The 20,266-nt window shown below is 31.6% G+C and overlaps 2 protein-coding genes and 1 long non-coding RNA gene across 6 annotated transcripts; 2 read left to right on the top strand and 1 right to left on the bottom strand.

Moving 5' to 3' along the window:
- Positions 1-2,959: 2,959 nt before the first annotated feature.
- On the bottom strand, positions 2,960-7,818 carry LOC107920017 (putative nuclease HARBI1). Of its 4 annotated transcripts, XM_041109156.1 has the most exons (5): positions 7,469-7,747; positions 6,541-6,566; positions 3,957-4,490; positions 3,640-3,871; positions 2,960-3,525 (listed from the first exon to the last, which is right to left on the bottom strand). In XM_041109156.1, exons 3-5 carry the CDS (start codon positions 4,413-4,415, stop codon positions 3,302-3,304), a joined length of 915 nt encoding a protein of 304 aa, XP_040965090.1. In that variant the 5' UTR covers positions 4,416-4,490; positions 6,541-6,566; positions 7,469-7,747; the 3' UTR covers positions 2,960-3,301. The 4 variants fall into 4 exon arrangements, 1 of the variants encoding a protein (XP_040965090.1); XR_001690511.2 differs by lacking the exons at positions 2,960-3,525; positions 3,640-3,871; positions 3,957-4,490 and adding exons at positions 4,652-5,341; positions 5,435-5,769 and having other exon boundaries at positions 7,469-7,818; XR_001690512.2 differs by lacking the exons at positions 2,960-3,525; positions 3,640-3,871; positions 3,957-4,490 and adding exons at positions 4,652-5,341; positions 5,435-5,679 and having other exon boundaries at positions 7,469-7,818.
- LOC107920019 (uncharacterized) lies at positions 6,576-7,470 on the top strand. Its single transcript, XR_001690513.2, has 3 exons — positions 6,576-6,818; positions 6,982-7,062; positions 7,335-7,470. It is a non-coding gene; the product is annotated as an uncharacterized lncRNA (long non-coding RNA).
- Positions 7,819-15,333: 7,515 nt separating the features above from the next.
- LOC121225139 (growth-regulating factor 4) lies at positions 15,334-19,870 on the top strand. Its single transcript, XM_041109155.1, has 3 exons — positions 15,334-16,007; positions 16,812-17,181; positions 19,186-19,870. The coding sequence occupies exons 1-3, from the start codon at positions 15,776-15,778 to the stop codon at positions 19,577-19,579; spliced, it is 996 nt and encodes a 331-aa protein (XP_040965089.1). The 5' UTR covers positions 15,334-15,775; the 3' UTR covers positions 19,580-19,870.
- The last annotated feature ends 396 nt before the right edge of the window (positions 19,871-20,266 follow it).

Below are 20,266 nucleotides of genomic sequence, written 5' to 3'. Positions count from 1 at the left end.
AACTAGTTTCTAGATATTGCATTAAATATTCAGTAATAAGAATTGAATAAATTTTAAAAGTTCTATATTATTTGATTTTTTATTTTTAAAGAAAATAAGAGTTGGAGGGTAGGCTAAATATGGATGAGTGTATAATAATAATTTTAAATCTTTAAAATTTGATGACGTGGCAAAATTTTATTAATGTCAACAAACCTTAATTTTTAGAATCATCTTAATATAAATTATTCCCTATATTTTTCACATTAGTTTATAAAGTGATAATGCGCCGTTGATTAAAATTGTTCATACTGGTGATGGCTTGGAGAATGACTTGTTGGAGCCTGGAGGTGCAGCAACTCCAACAGTTGTGTCGATTGTCATGGAGGGTTCGATTGATGCACACTTGGCGGGAGTACAACCGGGTTGAAGATCATTTGATATGAGTTGTTGGCTTAAGTTTTAGTGGTATGCGTACTTTTTAGACTATTCCAACGTCGATTTTGAATTTGATGATTACAGAGCAGGTACAAGGACCTAAGTAATCTCCCTACTATTTTGTTTCTACCAAAAACATATAAATAATATATAAAAATGAATTTTTATGTCAATTTGGTTGGTAAAAGCCACCACAAACCCCCTATATAAGCATTTTAATTTATTTACTAAAAAATAGGTAAACTAACCCTTATATATTTAAAAAGTGAGCAAAACAATCCCTCTGTTAAAATTGAGTGTTTATATATAATGTATAATAATAAATTTAATCTTCAACTTTTACATTTTTATTTAATTTAACTCCTCCTCTTTTATTAGAAGTAATTTATAAATTTCCGAAACTAATAAGGTTAAAGAGCTAAAAAAGCTCCGTTAAACCATTTTAAAATTTAAAATTATTATAATTTTTACGATTTTTTTCTCAAAACTGCCCAATTCTTCAATGTTTAAAACATTTGTGTATAACATATATTTAGATAATCTTTTTATTCAAAAAACGATGAAAACAAATAGAATAAAATAAAAAAGAACAAAATAAGTTAAAATCAAAATTAGAAAATAAATGATAAAATGGCCCAAATCGATTTTGGACTAAAGCCCAGAAGGCTATAAAATTAGGCTGACAATGTAAGGCCTAAATACTTGGAATGACTTAAAATTTGGAGAATATTGTCTACAACCATACATATTTTATATTAAGAAATAAGAGTTCGAATAACATTAAGAAGAATCTTCCCTAAATCATAAAAAGATATAGGAAACACCACATAATTTCAATACATTAAATTCACGTACTTTACATTTTCTAAGTTTACCCACCTTGCTAGCAAAATACTAAATCATCATGGTGCTTGGGTGTTTGACTACAGCCCTAACGTGGGCAGGACGACAGTAATTGTGGGGATATTTACAATGGGCTCCAATTTGCTTGGTCTATGGGGTTTCCATCCATTGCGTTGGAAATGGACAACTTGGCAGCGATCAAGCTCATATGCAACAAAACTATGGTGGAGACAGCAAATGCTATAGAAGGAACGGTGCAGGAAATGTTACGGCGCTGTTGGGAGGTGAAACAGGGTGGCAGATGAGATGGCTAACATTGCTATGTTCCAACAGCTAGGCATTAATATTTTCCATGAACCACCTGATGAAGTTCTGCATTTGCTGCACGATGATGCAGGTGGGCACTCCACGGCCCGTAAATGTCTCTTATAGAGTATTCTTAACCTCTTTTTCTTCAAAAAAAAAACTATTTCATTTATTTTAATTAAAAAGCGTTTGCAAGAGAGAAACGAGGTACACTTCGGCTCTAGGAAATGTCATTTCATAATATAAAATGCCTCCTAACGACAACTATTATTCTCTTAGGCATATATTAACAGACATTGTTTTATATAAGAAAAGTTTTTCCCAACCGTTGTTAAGATGTCTCATTTTATAGTAAGTAATTTACGTTTTTAGAGAAATCCACGAAAGAATTACAGGTGACCATTCAGAAAAAGGGTCCTCACCTAGGTCCTTCACCAAGGCTATTGTTGCCCCACGGTATAGAAGGATGCACTTGATTCAGTTATGAAATGTGACCCATGCTACAAGTTTGCGCCTATACATCTCCAACCATTTGAGCCCTTCAACTTATTTCCAGTCCTCGGCCTTTGGCGACTTAGGGACTAGACACCCTTGGTTCTTCTTGACTAGATGTGGCACAAAAAAGTTCATAGTAATAGTCATGTAATCTACTAAATTGATAGAGGCTAAAGCTATCAGTACCATTATAGAAATATAGGTGGAGAACTTTGTTTAGAAGACCATCGTCTGCATATATGGGTTGCCTCATTTATTAATCACAAGTAGTGAAACTCAATTCTGAGGAAAGTTTGAAGATTTTTGTAGAAACCTCTATAATTCTCACACCTATAGTTCAATGAAAACCCCAAACACAAACGATTAAGGGCCAGTTTTTCATTGCTTTTGAAAAGTGCTATGGAAAAGTGCTTTTGAGAAATTTGAGTGTTTGGTATTGCTGTCAAAAAGTACTTTTGAAGAATAAAATGTCCATTTTAGACATGATATTATAAAGTAACAAATATGTATTTAAATAATGTTCAAATTAGTTAATATTATGATATTTTAGCAAAAATATAAAAAAATAATTTATTATAACTTATTGTTAATATTTTAATATATAATATTAATTTTAAAATTTTTTAAGTAATTAATATTAATTATTTATTAAATTTAATTAGAATATATAAACTATATTTAAATATTTAAATATAATAATTAAATATTTGTAATTAGATATTGACACAATTGTATTATTATAAAAATTATTTTTTAATTTTAATTAATGCTTTTAACACATTTGTATTATTTTATTTTAAAATGTATTTGAATATATAACTCATATTAGATATTAACATAACATAGAAAACATAAACCTAACAAATTAAAATATTACATATATTTGGATTAAAGTTTTAAAAGGGATAATATTTATATATCAAATATAAATACTAAAAATTTTACAATAGCATTTACAATTTAAAGTGAATTCATTAAACTAGAAGTTATAACATCTCTTGTTAATTCCATTCCAAAACTACTTAAATTGTTTGATTCACTATCATCATCACTATCATCATCGTCGTCGTCATCATCATCACTTTCTCGACCATCCGTATTTTCTGAATCAATATTATTCTCATATGCCCAATTAATATCTTCGTATTCCATAAAATCTGCATCATTTCGACTGACATATTTTCGGATAAAATTGTGTATCGTCATTGTAGCAACAACGATCATCGTTTGCTTTTCAAAACTATAACTTGGCATATCCCTTAAAATGACCTATTTTTTTTTTCAAAACACCAAAAGTTCGTTCAATCACACTACGTAATGATGAATATGAATGATTGAATATATCTTTTTTACCAGATATCGGTCTACCTCTACGGAAGTCAAGTAAATGATATTCCTGACCTCTATATTGTTCAAGATAACCTTTCATTTGAGGATATCCAAAGTCAACAAGATAATATTTTCCTACAAGTCATAATATAACAAACAATTAATTCAAGAATTTTTTTAATAAAAATTATCAATTAAAGAACTTATACCTTATTATTTAAAAAATCACATATAAATAAAATATCTAACCATTTGGACGGTGTGGAAATTTGTATTTTGGATCCCGAATTGCATCAAGAAATATTCTAGTGTCATGTGCCGATCCTTCCCATCCAGCCATGACAAATGTGAAACACATATTAAAATCACATACTGCCATAACATTTTGAGTCGGGATACATTTTCTTCCAATATAGGGAATTTGTTCATTTGGTGGAAGAATAGCCGCAATGTGAGTACCATCAATTGCACCTATGCAATCCTGAACAAATAATCATATTACTCTCGTGCATATTTTTAGTCGACCAAATATATTAAAATATAATAATATAAAATTAAATTTTAACCTTAAAATGCGGCATATATCTAGAATCATTACGTATTTGTTCGGGTATTGAGCTAAAAAAAGGATCTTCGAGTGCAATTAGATCAGTGGCCATCCTTGAAACTTTCTCAAGCACAACTGCAAAGTGTCGACTTATTGTTGATCCAGACCTTTGAAATCTTTCTCGAATTTGGAAAACTTTTGCACCGGTGCCTAAGATGTATAAAAAAATACCCAACATTTCACTAGAAGATATGTTTCTTGAAGTTTGCAAGTTGTATCTTGTCAGCAAACTTGTGAATATCATTTTAGACATCCTAAAATTAATCATACAACGTGATTCGTGACCGACAAGGATCTCTCGAATCCATGTCTCACCTGAATATTTTGAATCCATGCATAGTTGCCTCAATATATACTTCTCGTAACATAATTGCACGGAAGAAGATGCAACAACAAATAATTGGTTAAAACATTCCATGCGTTATAAAATCTCTTTCTTTTCCCTTTCATCATCACTTTCATCACCGCTAAAATCCTCAACTATACTCATCACCTGTGAATAAATTTTATATCCAAAATTACATATAAACAACTATTGATAAAACTAATTTAGTAAAAAATAAGTAGAACATAAATTCAATATCTAAAGACCAAACATAAACAACTATTAATAAAACTAGATTACAAATAAATAAGTAGAACATAAATTCAATATTCAAAAACCAAACATAAATAACTATTGATAAAACTAGTTTAGCATTGTTGTTTAGTCACATAATAGATATCTTTGAACCCTAGAGATTAGAATATTTTCAACTATCCTCCATTTCCGTCTTAAGCCACAAAGCTCTAATCTTGGGATTAATTGATAAAAACATAATTCGCTTGTCCTTATTGAGCAATAATCTAAGTGCGAAAAAGTATAGCAGACTAGCTTCTGGAACTTCTTCCAACATGCTGTCAAGCATTTTGACTGCTTGTGGAATACCATATGGATCCATAACAGGAGTCAAACTAGATGTGGCTTGAATCATATTGCCAGCTGCATTGCATAATTTTTCTATTTGACTGGACAATCTTGCAGCCCCTCCAGTTTGCTTTGAGGATTTATTTCTTCCAGTTTTAAAATGTGAACTTAACATCTCAGGATTTTTTCTTTTTTGACCGTTTCCATCAATTTGAACATCATTTGAAATGTGAGCATCATTTCTCATATTTTCTTCTTCATTCTCTTCAGGTATGTTGTTGTTAACATCCTCAAAAAAATCACTACAGAGTGTACCAAAAGAAGGTGCTCATGCTTTATCACCTGTTGCAACTATCCCCATGAACATTTGGTCCAACTTCCCTTCGAATTCAGGATCAATGCTTGATGTTCTTTAATATTTTAGCTTCAGGCACAACCTACATATAAAATGACAGTTTAATAACAGTAATTATCAATAACCTCATAAATAAGAAAAAATAAAAAAAAAATATTTAGAATTATTAATGTACCTGGAGCCTACTCTCCCACCATTTATCCGATGCATCAACGGTTCTTTTTATAGGATTCCACCCTGAACCAATATCTTCGCCTTTAAGTTTCTTCCAAGCTTTCCATTCTGTTTTTAGGGCATCCCACCTATTTTTAAGTTGTCTTTGTGAAAAACCCTTACCCGTTTCTTTCTCAATGTTGGTCATTATTTTCAACCATCCATCTTTTGTGAAATGAGTACCAGGCCTATTGCCTTTCAATATCTCTTTAATACAACACAAAATATTTCTGTCAATCTCTTATCCCACATTGCTTTCACTTTTTCATCACTAACTTTAACCGTCGAAGTACTCATCTATTGTGTATACGAATAGATTCGTTTCAGCCAGTAAAGCAATCAAGAAAATCAAATGTCACATAAGTATATATGTTTACATGTGTATCAAAATTTTAACTATATACATGAACAAATAACAGTAATAATGATAATAATGAAGTAATCCAAGAAATTGATTAACATGGTAAAATGATATAACTTTATCATTACCGTCATTAAAAATGAAAAAAAAATCACGAGAATTAAAGGCTAAAATTACTCTTGATGAAGAGCTCCTCATCAACATTTATAGGCACAAGTTTTTAATTAATATTTGTAATTTAAATTCTAATTATTTTTAAAAATGTATTTATCATAGATTCTATTAAATTATAATTAATTTTAAATGTATAATTATCAAATATTTTATTTTGTTTTAGCTTTATTTAACTAATAATTCTAAATTAAATATTATAATTATTTTTAAGGCTTTGAATGATGTTGAAGTAGTGACATTTGATTACCCTTCTCACTTCACTTTTTAAACAGAAAAAGGAAATATTTTCATTTTTAAGAATTTGTGGTGGTATTTTTAAGAAAATCTAGTTTGTGTCATATATACATTTCTTCACTTCTCCTATGAATTAAACCTAGAGATCAAGGAAGCAAATCAACGGATAATTTGGTGTACTAATTTTCCAAACCATTATGTATTGTACTTGAAGCTAAGGTATGGAAAAAGAATTTCTGATAGCAACACTCACAGCACTTGCAGTGTCATAACAGTAGGTAAGGACAGAGGAATTGTACCTGTCAATGAGTTGTTGTTGAGACGCCTGTTCCACGGAAAGAAAGGCATCAATTATATTGCACATTAATAAGATGACTAGTTATGTATTTAGAAAAAAATATGTTTAGCAAATATCTAGAGCACAGATAACAATCACATTCACATCAGATTGAACCACATAATAGCAGGCGGAGATGAATGTGGTAATCTCCGATTGAACTGGTTTTGACCAATACTTCAAGTTTTAGGCTCTGCTGCTATCATTCAGCTTCTAAGCAAGAAGCTCCTGTTTGCAGAGGTAAGTCGCCATGGTCTACCGTTCACTTGTTAGTTCTTTTTCATAAATTTGATTGAAAATCAAGTATTTTGTGGCTTTCTTTGAATGGACTACCGAAAGTTTTGGTCTTTATACTAAAGGCCTAAAGATAATGATTCAACTAACCTGTTGCTATTTCTAACAGGACCGAAAGAAAACACTTCAACAAGTCGATGAATTCTTAAGCACAAAAGTGGCTCCTAAGGAGCTTGTCGACAATACAAAGGTATCTGACCTCGATATATGTTTTATTTATCTGATAAGCAAGTTTGATTTCTCGACAAGTGAAACCTATTCTGGCTGTAGAAATAAATTACATCACTTAAACCTAAAACTACTCATCTCTGAAATGCTATGTAGCTTGAACATGGATATAGTAGAAGGTCGACATGGTCATATCAAAAACACATGTCAGACTCGGGTATTTTAAAAAAAGCTTGAAAGAGTTGAAGCAACATAGCCAATTTCTCTTATATTTGGATTTGCCTTTGAATGTAGCAAATAGGGGTGGCCTTAATACCAACAACTATAGTAAAAGAAATCTGAAAAAAAAATAGAGTTGCCCAATCTCATAATAAAGACAAACAAAAATATACAGAAGAAGAGAAAAAGAGAAGAAAAAGTAAACTCACCGGTGGTGGAGAAGAGGAACAAAGAACCGGCAGAGGGCAAAGGAACAAAGAACCGACAGAGGGCAAGGGAACAAAGAACCGGCAGAGGGCAAAGGAACAAAGAACCAGTATAGGGCGAGGAACAAAGAACCAACGATAAGAGAAGAGATGGAGCAAAGAAGAGAACCAGCGTCCGTGTGGCTAAAAAAGTAAAAGAACCAGCCCAAAAGCACTTTTTGGCTGAAAAGCTAAAAATTTCTACTTTTTCATCTGCCCAAAAGCACTTCAAATAAGTTAGGAATTTACTACCAAATGAAGGCCGTTCTTTATTGCTTTTTAAAGAAAAGCGCTTTTCCAGGTAAAAGCTCATCTCTTAAGCAATAAAGGACACAATTTAAATAAAGACAACCAACCAAAAAAATTGAGATTCGAAGAAAAAAGTGAACAATGCCAAATGAGTGTTGGTAAAAGACTTATCGAGAATTTGTTAGATTTGGTACTTTAAGTGTATTATATTTTCTTAAAATTTGTATTTTTTTCGAATAAATTGATTTAATAAAATTATTTATGAATTACATTAACATCCTTTGTATATTGTCTTCAATGATTTTTGTATGCAAAATAAAATTGAATTAAATATTAACTCATTGGTTTAATAAAATTATTCAAGAATTACATTAATATCATATCTTGTAACAACTCATAGCTGTCGTATAATCTGTACTTTACAGTTTAGTCCTTTAGATGTCATAACACTAAAATTACAATTATATATAATTAATAAATACAAACACACAATTCAAATATAACAAGAAAATACATAACTTACTTGGAAAAACAACAACAAACAATGTGTTAGGGACTAATCTGCAATTTCTCCTTTTTCTAGATTATCTTTCAATTGATTCAAATCCCAATCTATAATAAATCATTTCAGTTTATCAATTTCAATTGCCTTACACCATCCTATTATAAGTATAAGTCAATTCAATTTTACTTTTCAAAAGTTTCTTAAAATTTTACTTTTTATTCAATTTAGTCCTTAAAACTGAAATAGCTATATATTTTAAATTTAAGCTTTGTTTTTTAATCCAATTTCAATCTTATCCTTCTATAACCATTTAAAATCAATAATTATAGAAACTTCATATCACTTTCAAAATATTTAGGTTTTAGTCCCTTTACTCAAAACTAACAAATTTCACTTTATAATTTAGTCATTTATCACATCTAAGCTTACAATCAAACTATTTAACACCAAAAACTTCAAGATACATCAATGGTAATGTTTATAAACTTTAACAATTTTAAAAATTAACACCCGAATTAACTAAATCGAATTACAACGATCTCAAAAATATAAATTTCATAAATAAGAAAAAGGGGCCTACCTACACCTACCGTGCAAGAGGGCCGAATAATTGGAGCTTAAAAATGGCCTTTTGGTTCTTTCTTTTCTTAGCTAAATTGGTGGGAAGACCATATTATTATTTTAATTAAAAATTAACATATAAATTATAATATATTCAAGCACTAACCGTCCACTTCAATTTAAATGGCTTAATTGCCTTACAAACCCTTGAACAATTCCTATTTAAATCTTTTAACTAATAAAAATCAATAGCGATTAATTTTTGTAGTTTTTACGATTTAGTCTTGTATTAGTTATCAATTCGGCGAAATTACTTATCCAAAATTCAATTCATCTATAAAATAGCTCCATCAATATTTTTATTAAATATTTACTAGTTCGGTTTATAGAAACGATGTCACAATATCTCATTTTTCGGTACCACTTCCTTTAGGGTCAAAACACTTGTACCGTAACTAACTATCCGATTAACAAATTTGTCACACCAAAATTCAAGATAATATTATAATTGACCTAAATAATATTTACAGGCCCAAGTTCCGAAATCACTGAAAATCAAGTTGTTACACCTCCCCAAAGAACAATGGTATACCAAATAGCAAGCTTCACTAAGCTAATAGGCATCACCCAACATAACTACCATCACTTGTCATTTACAAATCTTGTAATTGCATACTATTAGGTTATATGACCGACCCAATGAAAGAGAGACTTAGACAAACAACTAACCATACTCCCTTACTCTCACCTTTGTCCTCAAACCTTCTAATATGGAAGAGTTTATTTCCTCCTTAGGGAACTACAAGTAAGTTGTATAAGAAATACAAGCAAAATGAAAAAAAAAAATTAAAGGACTATTTTTCTCTTTTTCATATATAGTTGAGTTCATTTAAAATTGGGTTGGCAGGATAGTTAATTGGCATTGAAAAGTAACCACACACATGTTGCCAAAATGTTCCCCTGCAAAATATGCTAGCAACATGTGATAGCGGGTCCACTCTTCGTCGCATAATAATTTTAGTTTCTTCCAATGCTTCGTTATATTCTTTTTTTTTTTAATTATCTTATTATAAGTTGATATGTTCTTGACATAATATCTAAAATTATCTATAGCTCTTCCTCAACCCATAAATAGAAGAATAATACGCTTCAGCAAACTTGAATCCACGTCCTTTTGCATTGACAACAATACTCATACCAATTGAGTTAAGACTCGATCGACATTATATTATTAGTTACTATATGATGCTTTCAAGATTATATTATACTATTATCTAATAAAAAAATATCAATGACTCTTAAATTTGATAAAACTTGATGAGACAAAAAATAATTAAAATTTATTTATGATAAATAATTTTAATCCTATATTATTTAAATAAATGATTATTATTTCCATATCATTTTAATAAAGAAGCACAAAATGAGGGACACTTGACTTTAAATTTCATTGAAATTAAAGATGGAGAAACTTAAATTCCCGTCAATGATACGATGAACTGAAAATTCATATTTTGAAAACCCATTTAGGTACAAGTCCCTATAGTAGGTTTTATAGTCCCCAAATTAATAAACGACCCATCACTTGAGCATTTTTCCCACAGCAAATGCTATCAGTTGAGCATTTTAGATTTTAACTAGGTTCAAGCACCTTTTACTTCTACTCTCTGATTCGAGTCGAGTCAGACAACTTTAATTTATATCATACACCTCAACCGTATGGCGAATTTATTTTAGCTCACAAACCTATTATTTTTAGGATTGAGTTAAAATTTTGTCTTGAAAATCAAATATATATAATGTAAGAATTACTTAAAAGACATCCCTTGATAAAATTTTAAAAAATGTCCTTACTTACATGCCTTAAAGGAGGTGGTAGATTCAAGAATGGTCCATAGAATTTATGAAGTGGCAGTCCCACCACACAATGTGATGCCTATCCCTGAAGTTGCAACAACCCCTATGGACCCCACCGCTTTGTTATTGCCTTTACCTGCCTCACTCCTATGATTATATTTCAGTATTCATACTCAGATTTTACCCCCTAATCTAGAATATGGTTTTTTTTTTTATTTTTGATAATTTACATTTGCTTTAATTATATTATATAACCACATTAATGAAAATTTTACAGACATATCAAACTCTGTATATTTAAAAAAAAAGAAGAGCAAAATTGAACACAAAGGCATAAATGGTCGGAGGGAATGAAACATGTCACCTCATTTCCAACAAACAGGGTGAGTGACCGGGTGTAGCCGGTTGGTAGTATTGGGCCTTGGGTCCAGCCCATAATGTGAGGTTGGTGTTGTCAGGTAAAGGGGTGACAGTGAGTGGGTGAGGGAACAAATTATTAGGGGTTCTCATTTTTCCTAAAGCTAATTGATGGTGTGTACGTACTAGATTTGGACAGCTCACCATTCTTATGTTTTACTTTTTAATTTACACTTCTTTATTATTTATTAAAAAAAAGAGGTTCAAATTTAGATCTAAAATCTGCTTTGAAGAATAATAGTAATAGCTTCAAAGTCAAGCTCCATTTGTAGTTTATTGTGTAAGATTTAGGATTGGAAAAGAGGAGATTGGGTGATTCTCAAGAGGATATAATTATTCTATAAATGAGTATATAGAAATTATTCGAATATCTGAATGTAAGCCGTATACAGTTTTCGAAGGAAGACATCTCAGTTGGTAGCTCGAACCACCAACCTTGGCTTTATATATAATTTAGGCTGTGTTTAATATTGTTTCTAAGAAACATTTTTGAGAGAAAAAAAAATACTCCTCAAACCAAAAATTGACCCCAAAATACTTTTTTTTTCGAAAATTAAAAATTTTAATTTCTTCTTAAAATTTTTTTTTCTCAAAAACAATGTTAAGCTAAGTCTTGAAAACAAACGTAAAACTTGAATATCCTGTAATTTTTTTTATAATTAATATATTCATAGTTGTATGAGGTTAAAAATATGTATCACATGGAGGACAAAGCTAAGATTTAAAACTCACAAAGTTGGATTGGTAATTGTTCCTTAAATGCACAACGTTATGTGCGGTAATCCTAGTACAAATTTATCACCCAATTATGATACTAAAGTACCATCAAAATCTTACATCAATAATATTTTTGTCAGCTCATTGACTTTCAATTTCATTCTTAATCTCAACCCCCCAAAAACCTCTTTCTTAATTAATATAAGGGTATATAGGGAAAATAATTAACCCAAAACTTATTTTCTATAAATATTAGACCACCTTTAATTATTACAATATTATTAACCTACCATAATTTCGAATTATGTAGCCTTTATTAAAAAGTAAAAATATTTAGAAAGTTAACTCGACTTAGAAAAAAAAATTCTAAAAACTTTTCTAACGTCTTTTGCATCTTATATTTTGTTTTGCCTAGTGGTGCAGTTAGCCTCTAGATGGTTATTGCTCACCTTATTTCCCCTCCCATCAACTCTTTTTTTTTTCTTTCTCATTTACTCCACATGTCTTCTCTTTTTTCAGTGTAGATATATTTTGTAGGTATCTTTACTGTCTTCACAAGTTGTGATGGACAGATAACGGTGCCTATCGTTCGCTAAAACTCTACCGGCCACCAGTAGTTTTCTTAGAAAATGAGTGGCTATTCATCAGCTTCTTAACATGTTTCTATTTTGAGAGTGTTTTAGAATAATAAATGATTTCACGAGTCGATTCAGATCTATGTTGTCTTATGTTTTATAAGTTTTTGTTTGTTTGTTTTTCTATTGTTTAATAAGTCTTCAATTTTAGAAGTTTTTGTTTGCTTTTGTAGCATGTTTGTTAGTCTTACTTATGCATGTAATCTTAATTTTATAAGTAATTTTAGGGATGATTTTGTTGTCATCCTCTCTAGTTTGGTGAATGCTCGATTCTTTTGTTGATTTTTGCTCGCCTCTTTGAACCATCCGAGTCTAATTTCCTTATCGTATTAAATGCTTGTAATCACTCCAGATATGTCGTGCTTGAGTTGTGACAAAGCCAATTGTCAACGTGTCATAATGGTCTATTGATGCTAAGGTTAAAGCCTTTGTTGTGTTGATGAAGCTTGTCTTTTACCATCTACGATGCGTGTTTACTATTTTTCTCCCTGATTTGTATGGTTCCATTCATTGAATGAATTAATGAATTTAAATTTTAAAAAAAATATTTAGAAAGTGTATGAAAAACGACTTCTGTATTATGATCCGACCATGTAATACCGTTTAGTATTAATTAAACGTTAGATAACCAATGAACTAATATTTACTTCCATTTTGCTTTGCATGCAAAAACCATTGAGAACAATATACAAAGGATATTAATTTAATTTATAGATAATTTTATTAAACCAATATGTTTGAGAAAATACAAATATAGAAATAAATATACTACACTTAGGGCACCAGATCCAACACATCAAGGAGAATAGACCACTGGTTTTACCAAGAATAAAGATAGCACTACAACATTAGAAACTGAGTACTAGGGTATGTATGATAAGTTGTTTGCAACTTGGTTGATGGGGTTTCATCAGTTGATCCTAGAATCAAATAGTTTAGAGGTAGTTAAGACATTAACAAAAAGCTTTGGGAGGGTACCATCTAGCAAATTGGCTCGATCAGTTAAGGACCTGTTAAGAAAGGAAAGGCAGGTAACGGTGGTGCATGTTTACAGGGAGGCGAATAGGACGGCAGACTGTATGGCTCAATTGGCAATAAGACGAGAACAAGGCTCCCCATATGCTGCACCAACCACTGGAGGAACTAACTCATTTGCTGCAAGCCGATTAAGAGGGTAGGACAATGTCTAGGATTGTTATTTAATAGATTTTGTTTGATTCGATTTCTCGTATCTTCATAAAAAAATGTTATATACGTTATCACTGAATTAGATATCCTACCTCATTAATAATAGTGTTATTTATGTTAAATTTAAAAAAAAAACAATTGTTTGTGATTCATTGGTAGTGTATCTATAAATATATCGAAATAATTATATTTATGTTGTATTTATATTTATACTATTGATATAAACAATATTTATATATGAATTTAGACTTAAATTTTCTCACTTTGTTATATTGTGAAACTTACATTTTAAACAGTAGTATTAATATTAATGCTAACCCGTAAGATTAATAAGGGAGGAAGATAGTGATAGTATCAGGATGGTAAAGGACGAAAAGAAGATCTTTTGATGGGAGAGTTTAGGAGTTGAGGAAAGAGTACGTGCATAAGCTGTTTGCGTGACCTTTTTATTTTGAGGCCAATGAACACAAAAGTCTGATTTGATATCCTTGGTAGTGACACTGATGCTATATACTACGATAAGACATTTTAGGATGATTGACAATCAATTACCCTGAACCTCCGCATGGTCCTCGTATAGTTTTAGCGAAGATGCCTAGTCTAAAAGTTCACCAAGCTAAGGTTCACAAATTGACTTAAAGTCCACTTGTACCGTTGACTCCATCGTTAAACACGTGTCAATTTGACATGTGAAACTAATTTATTATATCAATTTAGAATTACCAAATTTATTTAGTTAATCTGACTTGCAATTTTTAATCGCACATTTTCAGATCATGTACTTATCCCAATTGTCCCTAAGAAGATTAAAGAAAAAAGGCTGTGAAAGTTAATAAAAAGGGTTAAGTTATTTTCTGATTTCATTTTTTCTTTTTACACATATACTAATTCCTTTATTACTTCAAGTTTGCCAGCTAACTTAAAGCTGTAGTGGGTCCTAACTATTAAAAACTCACATCATCAGAGTAAAAGTATTTTACAAAAGGTTCTTATAAAACTTTCGATGGTAAGAATTTATAAAAATGTTAAAAATAAAATAAATTTAAATATTTTAATCAAACGAATTCTCAAATTATACCATTTTTCTTAGCTACTTAATTTTTTTTTATATAAAAATGGTATCTAAATTATCAAATATTTTTTTTCATTTTATCCAAAATGTATGTGAGGTCCGTTAAAAACATGTAACATTTTTTTAATTGATATCTTGCTTCATTTTTTTTCTCCCTTTCTTGTAACGAGGATCATATGCAATAATATTTTTTATTAGTGACTTACGCCTAAGTGATTGATGATGATTCTTCCTCTTTTTCTTTTTTTAGAAGGGTTAACCGTTTCGGTAAGATACTAAAACTACCCGTATCCCCTCTTCAATTCATAAATATGAAGATAATACATTTTTTGATATAATTGAGCTCACGTTTTGACAACAGTACTCATACTAATTGAATTAAGACTCAATTGACAATACAAATTCAAATATTAAAAGTGTAGTTATTAGAAAAAAATGTTTTAACATTGAATAAAAATAAATCTCAAATCTAATTGGAATAAAACAAAACATGAATTTTTTTTAAAAGAAAAGAAAACAAAACAAAACAAAATTTTAACTCATTTATAATAAAAAAAAAAGAAATGGGAGTGGATAAAAATAAAAGAGGAAATTATGAATAAATAATGTATTCTCTTTATCAAGAATTGACTAGTTGCCATAATTGACATCACTTCATCTTAAGACAAACACTTACCTCTTCCCAACAACAACAAACAAACAATTCCCATTCAGACAGACAGCTCTTCTCTTGTCCTTTTTAAGGAACTTCCTTTATTACACCATTAATATTTAATCAAATCAACTCAAGTTAAACCAACCACACCTTAATTACCTAATTAATTTTAAAGTGCATTCTTAATGCAACAATGGTTTAATTAACCAATAATTACCCAAACATCATTATGAATATTTATTCATATAAATCTTTTAGTTTGTGGCTTTAAAAAACTTATCCTGTTGGAATAGAAAAGAAAAATAGTGGGCAAATCGAGCTTTTCTTTTCTTTTTTTATTGTTTTCTTTTGCCCTCTTGTACCAGTGTTGTTGTATAATTTATTAAGTACAAGTTTCTTGGGTGGTGGTTGAAGGATGAATAGTGGCGGTGGTGGAGGTGGTGGGGGGGCTGAGAGTGCCGGTGTGGGGATGGTAGCAATGAGGTCGTCATCATCACCATTTACAGTGTCACAGTGGCAGGAGCTGGAACATCAAGCTTTGATCTTTAAGTATATGATGGCAGGTTTGCCAGTGCCACCTGATCTTGTGCTCCCTATTCAGAAGAGCTTTGAGTCCATATCTCAAAGGTTCTTTCACCACCCTACCAGTAAGCATAATATTTTTTTTTTCTTTTCTCCTTCTTCTTCTTAGCATCTTCTTTAAAACCCTCTCCTTTATTTATTTATTTTATAAATTTCTAAAGATTTGATGTTTTGATTTTTTTTTCTTCTCCCTTCTTTTCTGGGTTTGTTTTGTTTTGATTTGAGGAATCTTGTTTATTGATTGGGTGTTTTCTTGTTTAAAAAAACTGAATTTTTTTGGGGGGTTTTGAATTTTGAAATGCTTTAAACTTTCTTCTTCTTCTTCTTCTTTTTTTTTATAGTTTTTAAAAGTAAAATATAAACAAAATAAAAAAAAGATGGCTCAGTTTCAAGCAACGATTTGCCCATTTTAAATGAGTTTTAAGATAAAATTTTTGATATTATGAGTGGACTATTTGATTATTTCATAGTTCCAATGGATAATCTAAATTGACTTTTAATAACATTAAAATCACATTTTAAGGAGAAAGATTGGTCCCTTTCCCTTGTTTTTTCATACCGATTCACTCACCCAAAAAAAAAAAAAAATCTTACAGCTAAATTCCAGACATGTTTGGTTTTTTGATGTCTTAATCAACAAATGTTGCATCACTTTTCACCTTTTTTATTCATTTTCTGATATTTTTGTTTTGATGATTAGATTCTGATATTTGTTATATAGAAATTTGTTCTTTGTAACATCATTGTTAGAATCTATTATATTGTTGGTTTCGTATGTTGTTAAACTTGGAACCTACGTTCATTCATGTTTTGTTCCATTTGTTAATGAAAAACTTTGTTATGAATCTGAATTGAGTGTAATATTGCAGTGGGGTATTGTTCCTTTTATGGGAAGAAGGTGGATCCGGAGCCAGGACGATGTAGGAGGACCGATGGCAAGAAATGGCGGTGTTCCAAAGATGCGTATCCGGACTCAAAGTATTGCGAGCGCCATATGCACCGTGGCCGTAACCGTTCAAGAAAGCCTGTGGAATCACAAACTATGGCACAGTCATTATCTACTGTGACATCATTGACTGTTTCTGGTAGTACTACCAGTGGTGGTGGGACTGGGACGGCAAGCTTCCAGAGCCTTCCATTACATGCCTTTGGTGGTACGCAAGTCACTGCTTTGGCAACCGGTCAGTCTAATTATCATGTGGAGTCAATCCCCTATGGAATCCCGAGGAAAGATTATAGGTAAATTCGCTTCACATAGTTTTATTCCTAGCTTGGAAAAGATTGATATATTGTTGAGATGTGTACGGATTCTAGATATATTATTTATCGGACCCGTATCTGTTAGAGTGTGTGGTAGGAGTAAAATTGCGGATTCCTTCTCATTTGGGTAATGCAGGTATTGCAGAAACTTGAAAGTTTCTGTTAAGCTCAGTGTTCCGGGCCCTGGTGTCCTCAAGGATGGATGATGAGTTCAGTAGTGTCGCAGCTGAAATTTGTTCTTAGCTTACAGTTATTCTTTTCTAGTCTTTTTTGCTTTTGTTTTCTCGGGGAAGTTCGCTTTTGCTGTCTGACTACCATGAGAATTGTCAATATCATGCTACTGCGTGCGAAATTATCCACTCTTCCTGTTTTTACCTAGAGGGATAGGGTACTTTTTTGCAGAAAGCTGAAAACTGTATTCACTTCATAGCTTCTGAGTGCTTGAGCACGTGCACCCACCTGTTTCCAGGCCCGGAACGTGGTACATGATTCGTGGTTCTCAAGAACTATTTGTTCTCTGCAATGAATTTCCGAAAGCTATACATTAGTTTTGCAGCTAGGTTTGGTTCTTGTTGGTCCCATTACTGTTATAATTTAGTAGGTTTCCTGTTGATATATTCCTACGATGTGGGTAATGGATTAGTTCCTTGAAACATTTTAAAAAAAGAACTCTGCAATTCCCAGGGTTCCGGGCCCTTATGTTTATGAATACACTGTAGGATTCCATTGTCATAGCTGAGTGTGTTTTTTACCGTCTTTTTTTGAGTATGTTTCCTTTGTTTAATTCGTCCAAAAAAATTCTTACAAGCATTCTGAACTAGTGGCATATTGACCCTCTCTGTTTTCTGTCAGACAGGAAAGATACGAAAGGTCGAATTCACTTTACTGTTGTTGTTGGAACCTTGTTCTAAAAGTATCATATTACCTGCTATTTTTGGGGAAAGAAATGATAGGGTATCCCGAGTTCGAGGTCTTACAAGATGGAAAGTGAATGTGTTTTACTGTCTATGTTATGTAATATGACTTTGAAATTCATCTGTTGCTCGAATTTACTTTTGCCTGCACATTCTGTTAGCGGTCTTTATTGTTGGTAGGTTATTCTAGACCAGACAATTTGATTATTCATGTTATGTTGGTGTAATTTTGTTATGTCTCGATCATGTTTATGGTATTTTATTGGTAGGTTATTCTAGACCAGACAATTTGATTATTCATGTTATGTTGGTGTAATTTTGTTATGTCTCGATCATGTTTATGGTATTTTATATTTTTATAAATTTTGGTGCATTAATAATTGATATTGTATATGTTGGGACATTTGTGTATCTATGCTATTGTGTCTCTTGTTTCATCATGTCGTCAAAGTCTAGGTTGTCCTTTGCCCCAATACACTTTTCTTCTTATTATTCCAATTTTGTTATGTGCTTTTCTGAATTAGCCTTAACCTTTAACACTATTAGCTTTGCGGCCACATGGTTTTCAACAGTCTTTATTGAAATGACTGCAAAATGTTCCGAGGAATTGAATAATTTTCGCGTTTACTTGGTTTGTGTCAATGTTCTAGCATCTGGACATAGTATGACTGGTTGTCCGAGGTTTCAGTGTTACATATATCCATGTTGTTCTCATGAGGTCTATGCAGATTCATTTATATAGGTCAACTCCCCTAGTGCATATGCCTTTCCCGATCCTAATAAGTTCATGCTTGTATTGCATTCAGATAGTACCGAATTTGTATCATGTTTGATTTTGGTATTCGATTCAAATTGCTCAAACTCTGTTATTTGTTTTAACCATACCTGCCTGCTCCTTTTCGGGTAAGTATTGGACTGCCTCTGAACTATATTTGTACGTTTTACATCTGATGAATGATTATGATGTAATTTAACCGGATTATTTATCGGATGTATGACTTGATGTTTTGGTCTGGTGCTGGTTGATTATGCTTTTGATGTGTTTTACTCCGCTCATTATAACACGTAGGTCTCAAGGAATAAAACCCGACGCGGGTGGGCATAGTTTCATCTCTGAGGCTTTGGGAAGCAACCGGGACACATGGCCTCTAATGCAATCTAGAGTCTCTTCATTTCCTCAGTCAAAATCCGATGGCAACCCGGTCTTACTGAATGATTACCCTCAGCATTCGTTTTTCAGCGATTTCAACTCGGGAGAAACTGTGAAGCCCGAGGGTCAATCTCTTCGGCCGTTCTTTGACGAGTGGCCTAAAACCAGGGACACCTGGTCAGCTCTTGAAGATGACAGATCCAACCAGACCTCATTTTCTACAACACAGCTATCGATATCCATTCCGATGGCATCATCTGACTTCTCCACAACTGGTTCTCATTCTCCACACGGTGAGTTTCAAACTCCATAGTTGATCCTCCGAAACCCACATTTGAATTACGCTGCAGATGGTTGAATGAACAGATATTTGGGATTTCCTGGAACCCCGATCGGAGAAAAGGCCTGGAAGTGTTCTAGCTACTGACTAGTATTGTACTCTTTGATGATTTTGCTTCAGCATGAATGTGTGTAGTGTCAGTACACTGTAAGGTTTAGGGTTTTGGTATAAAATAAAACAAACCCTAGCAAGTAACTGGAAAAAAAAATCAGACATTGCAGTTTTAATGGAATGAATGAAAGAGCATCAATTTTTCTGCTTGGATTTTAAATTTTTTAATCGTAAGAAAAATATAAAAAAAATTTGAATAAATTTGTTATGTTCCGTTAAATGTACTTCTGTGTTATAAATTTGAAGTGGTTTTTATTGTGTTTGTGGTTTTCATTTCCCGTTACTAGAATTAACTAAGGCTAAAATTTAAGATTAGATCATCCTAGATGTATATTTTATATATTCATACAATTGAGTACTTGAGTTTTCAAAATAGTGTAAAAGAAAGTGCTTCAAATCATTGCTATCTGACCCAGACCTATTTTAAAAGAGTAGAGGTATTTTGAATTGTTTGTTAACACGAATAAAGTCATGAAAAACCTCTAAAATTATTTAAATATTAGACCTTGGACATATCGAATCTCTTTAGAAAGAAAATATTTTGTCTCA

The sequence above is a fragment of the Gossypium hirsutum genome, chromosome D13, assembly GCF_007990345.1.
Source record: "Gossypium hirsutum isolate 1008001.06 chromosome D13, Gossypium_hirsutum_v2.1, whole genome shotgun sequence".
Classification (NCBI taxonomy): Eukaryota; Viridiplantae; Streptophyta; class Magnoliopsida; order Malvales; family Malvaceae; genus Gossypium; species Gossypium hirsutum.
The sequence above is the reverse complement of the archived record's forward strand: the minus strand, read 5'-3'. Positions and strand labels throughout refer to the sequence as shown.

Coding starts and splice junctions, on each gene's coding strand:
- LOC107920017 (XM_041109156.1), bottom strand. CDS start 4,415: ATGGAATGTTTTAACCAATTATTTGTTGTTGCATCTTCTTCCGTGCAA. Junction 3,872..3,956: donor GATATATGCCGCATTTTAAG/GTTAAAATTTAA, acceptor TTATTTGTTCAG/GATTGCATAGGTGCAATTGA. Junction 3,526..3,639: donor ATTTCCACACCGTCCAAATG/GTTAGATATTTT, acceptor TATGACTTGTAG/GAAAATATTATCTTGTTGAC.
- LOC121225139 (XM_041109155.1), top strand. CDS start 15,776: ATGAATAGTGGCGGTGGTGGAGGTGGTGGGGGGGCTGAGAGTGCCGGT. Junction 16,008..16,811: donor GTTCTTTCACCACCCTACCA/GTAAGCATAATA, acceptor GTAATATTGCAG/TGGGGTATTGTTCCTTTTAT. Junction 17,182..19,185: donor ATCCCGAGGAAAGATTATAG/GTAAATTCGCTT, acceptor TATAACACGTAG/GTCTCAAGGAATAAAACCCG.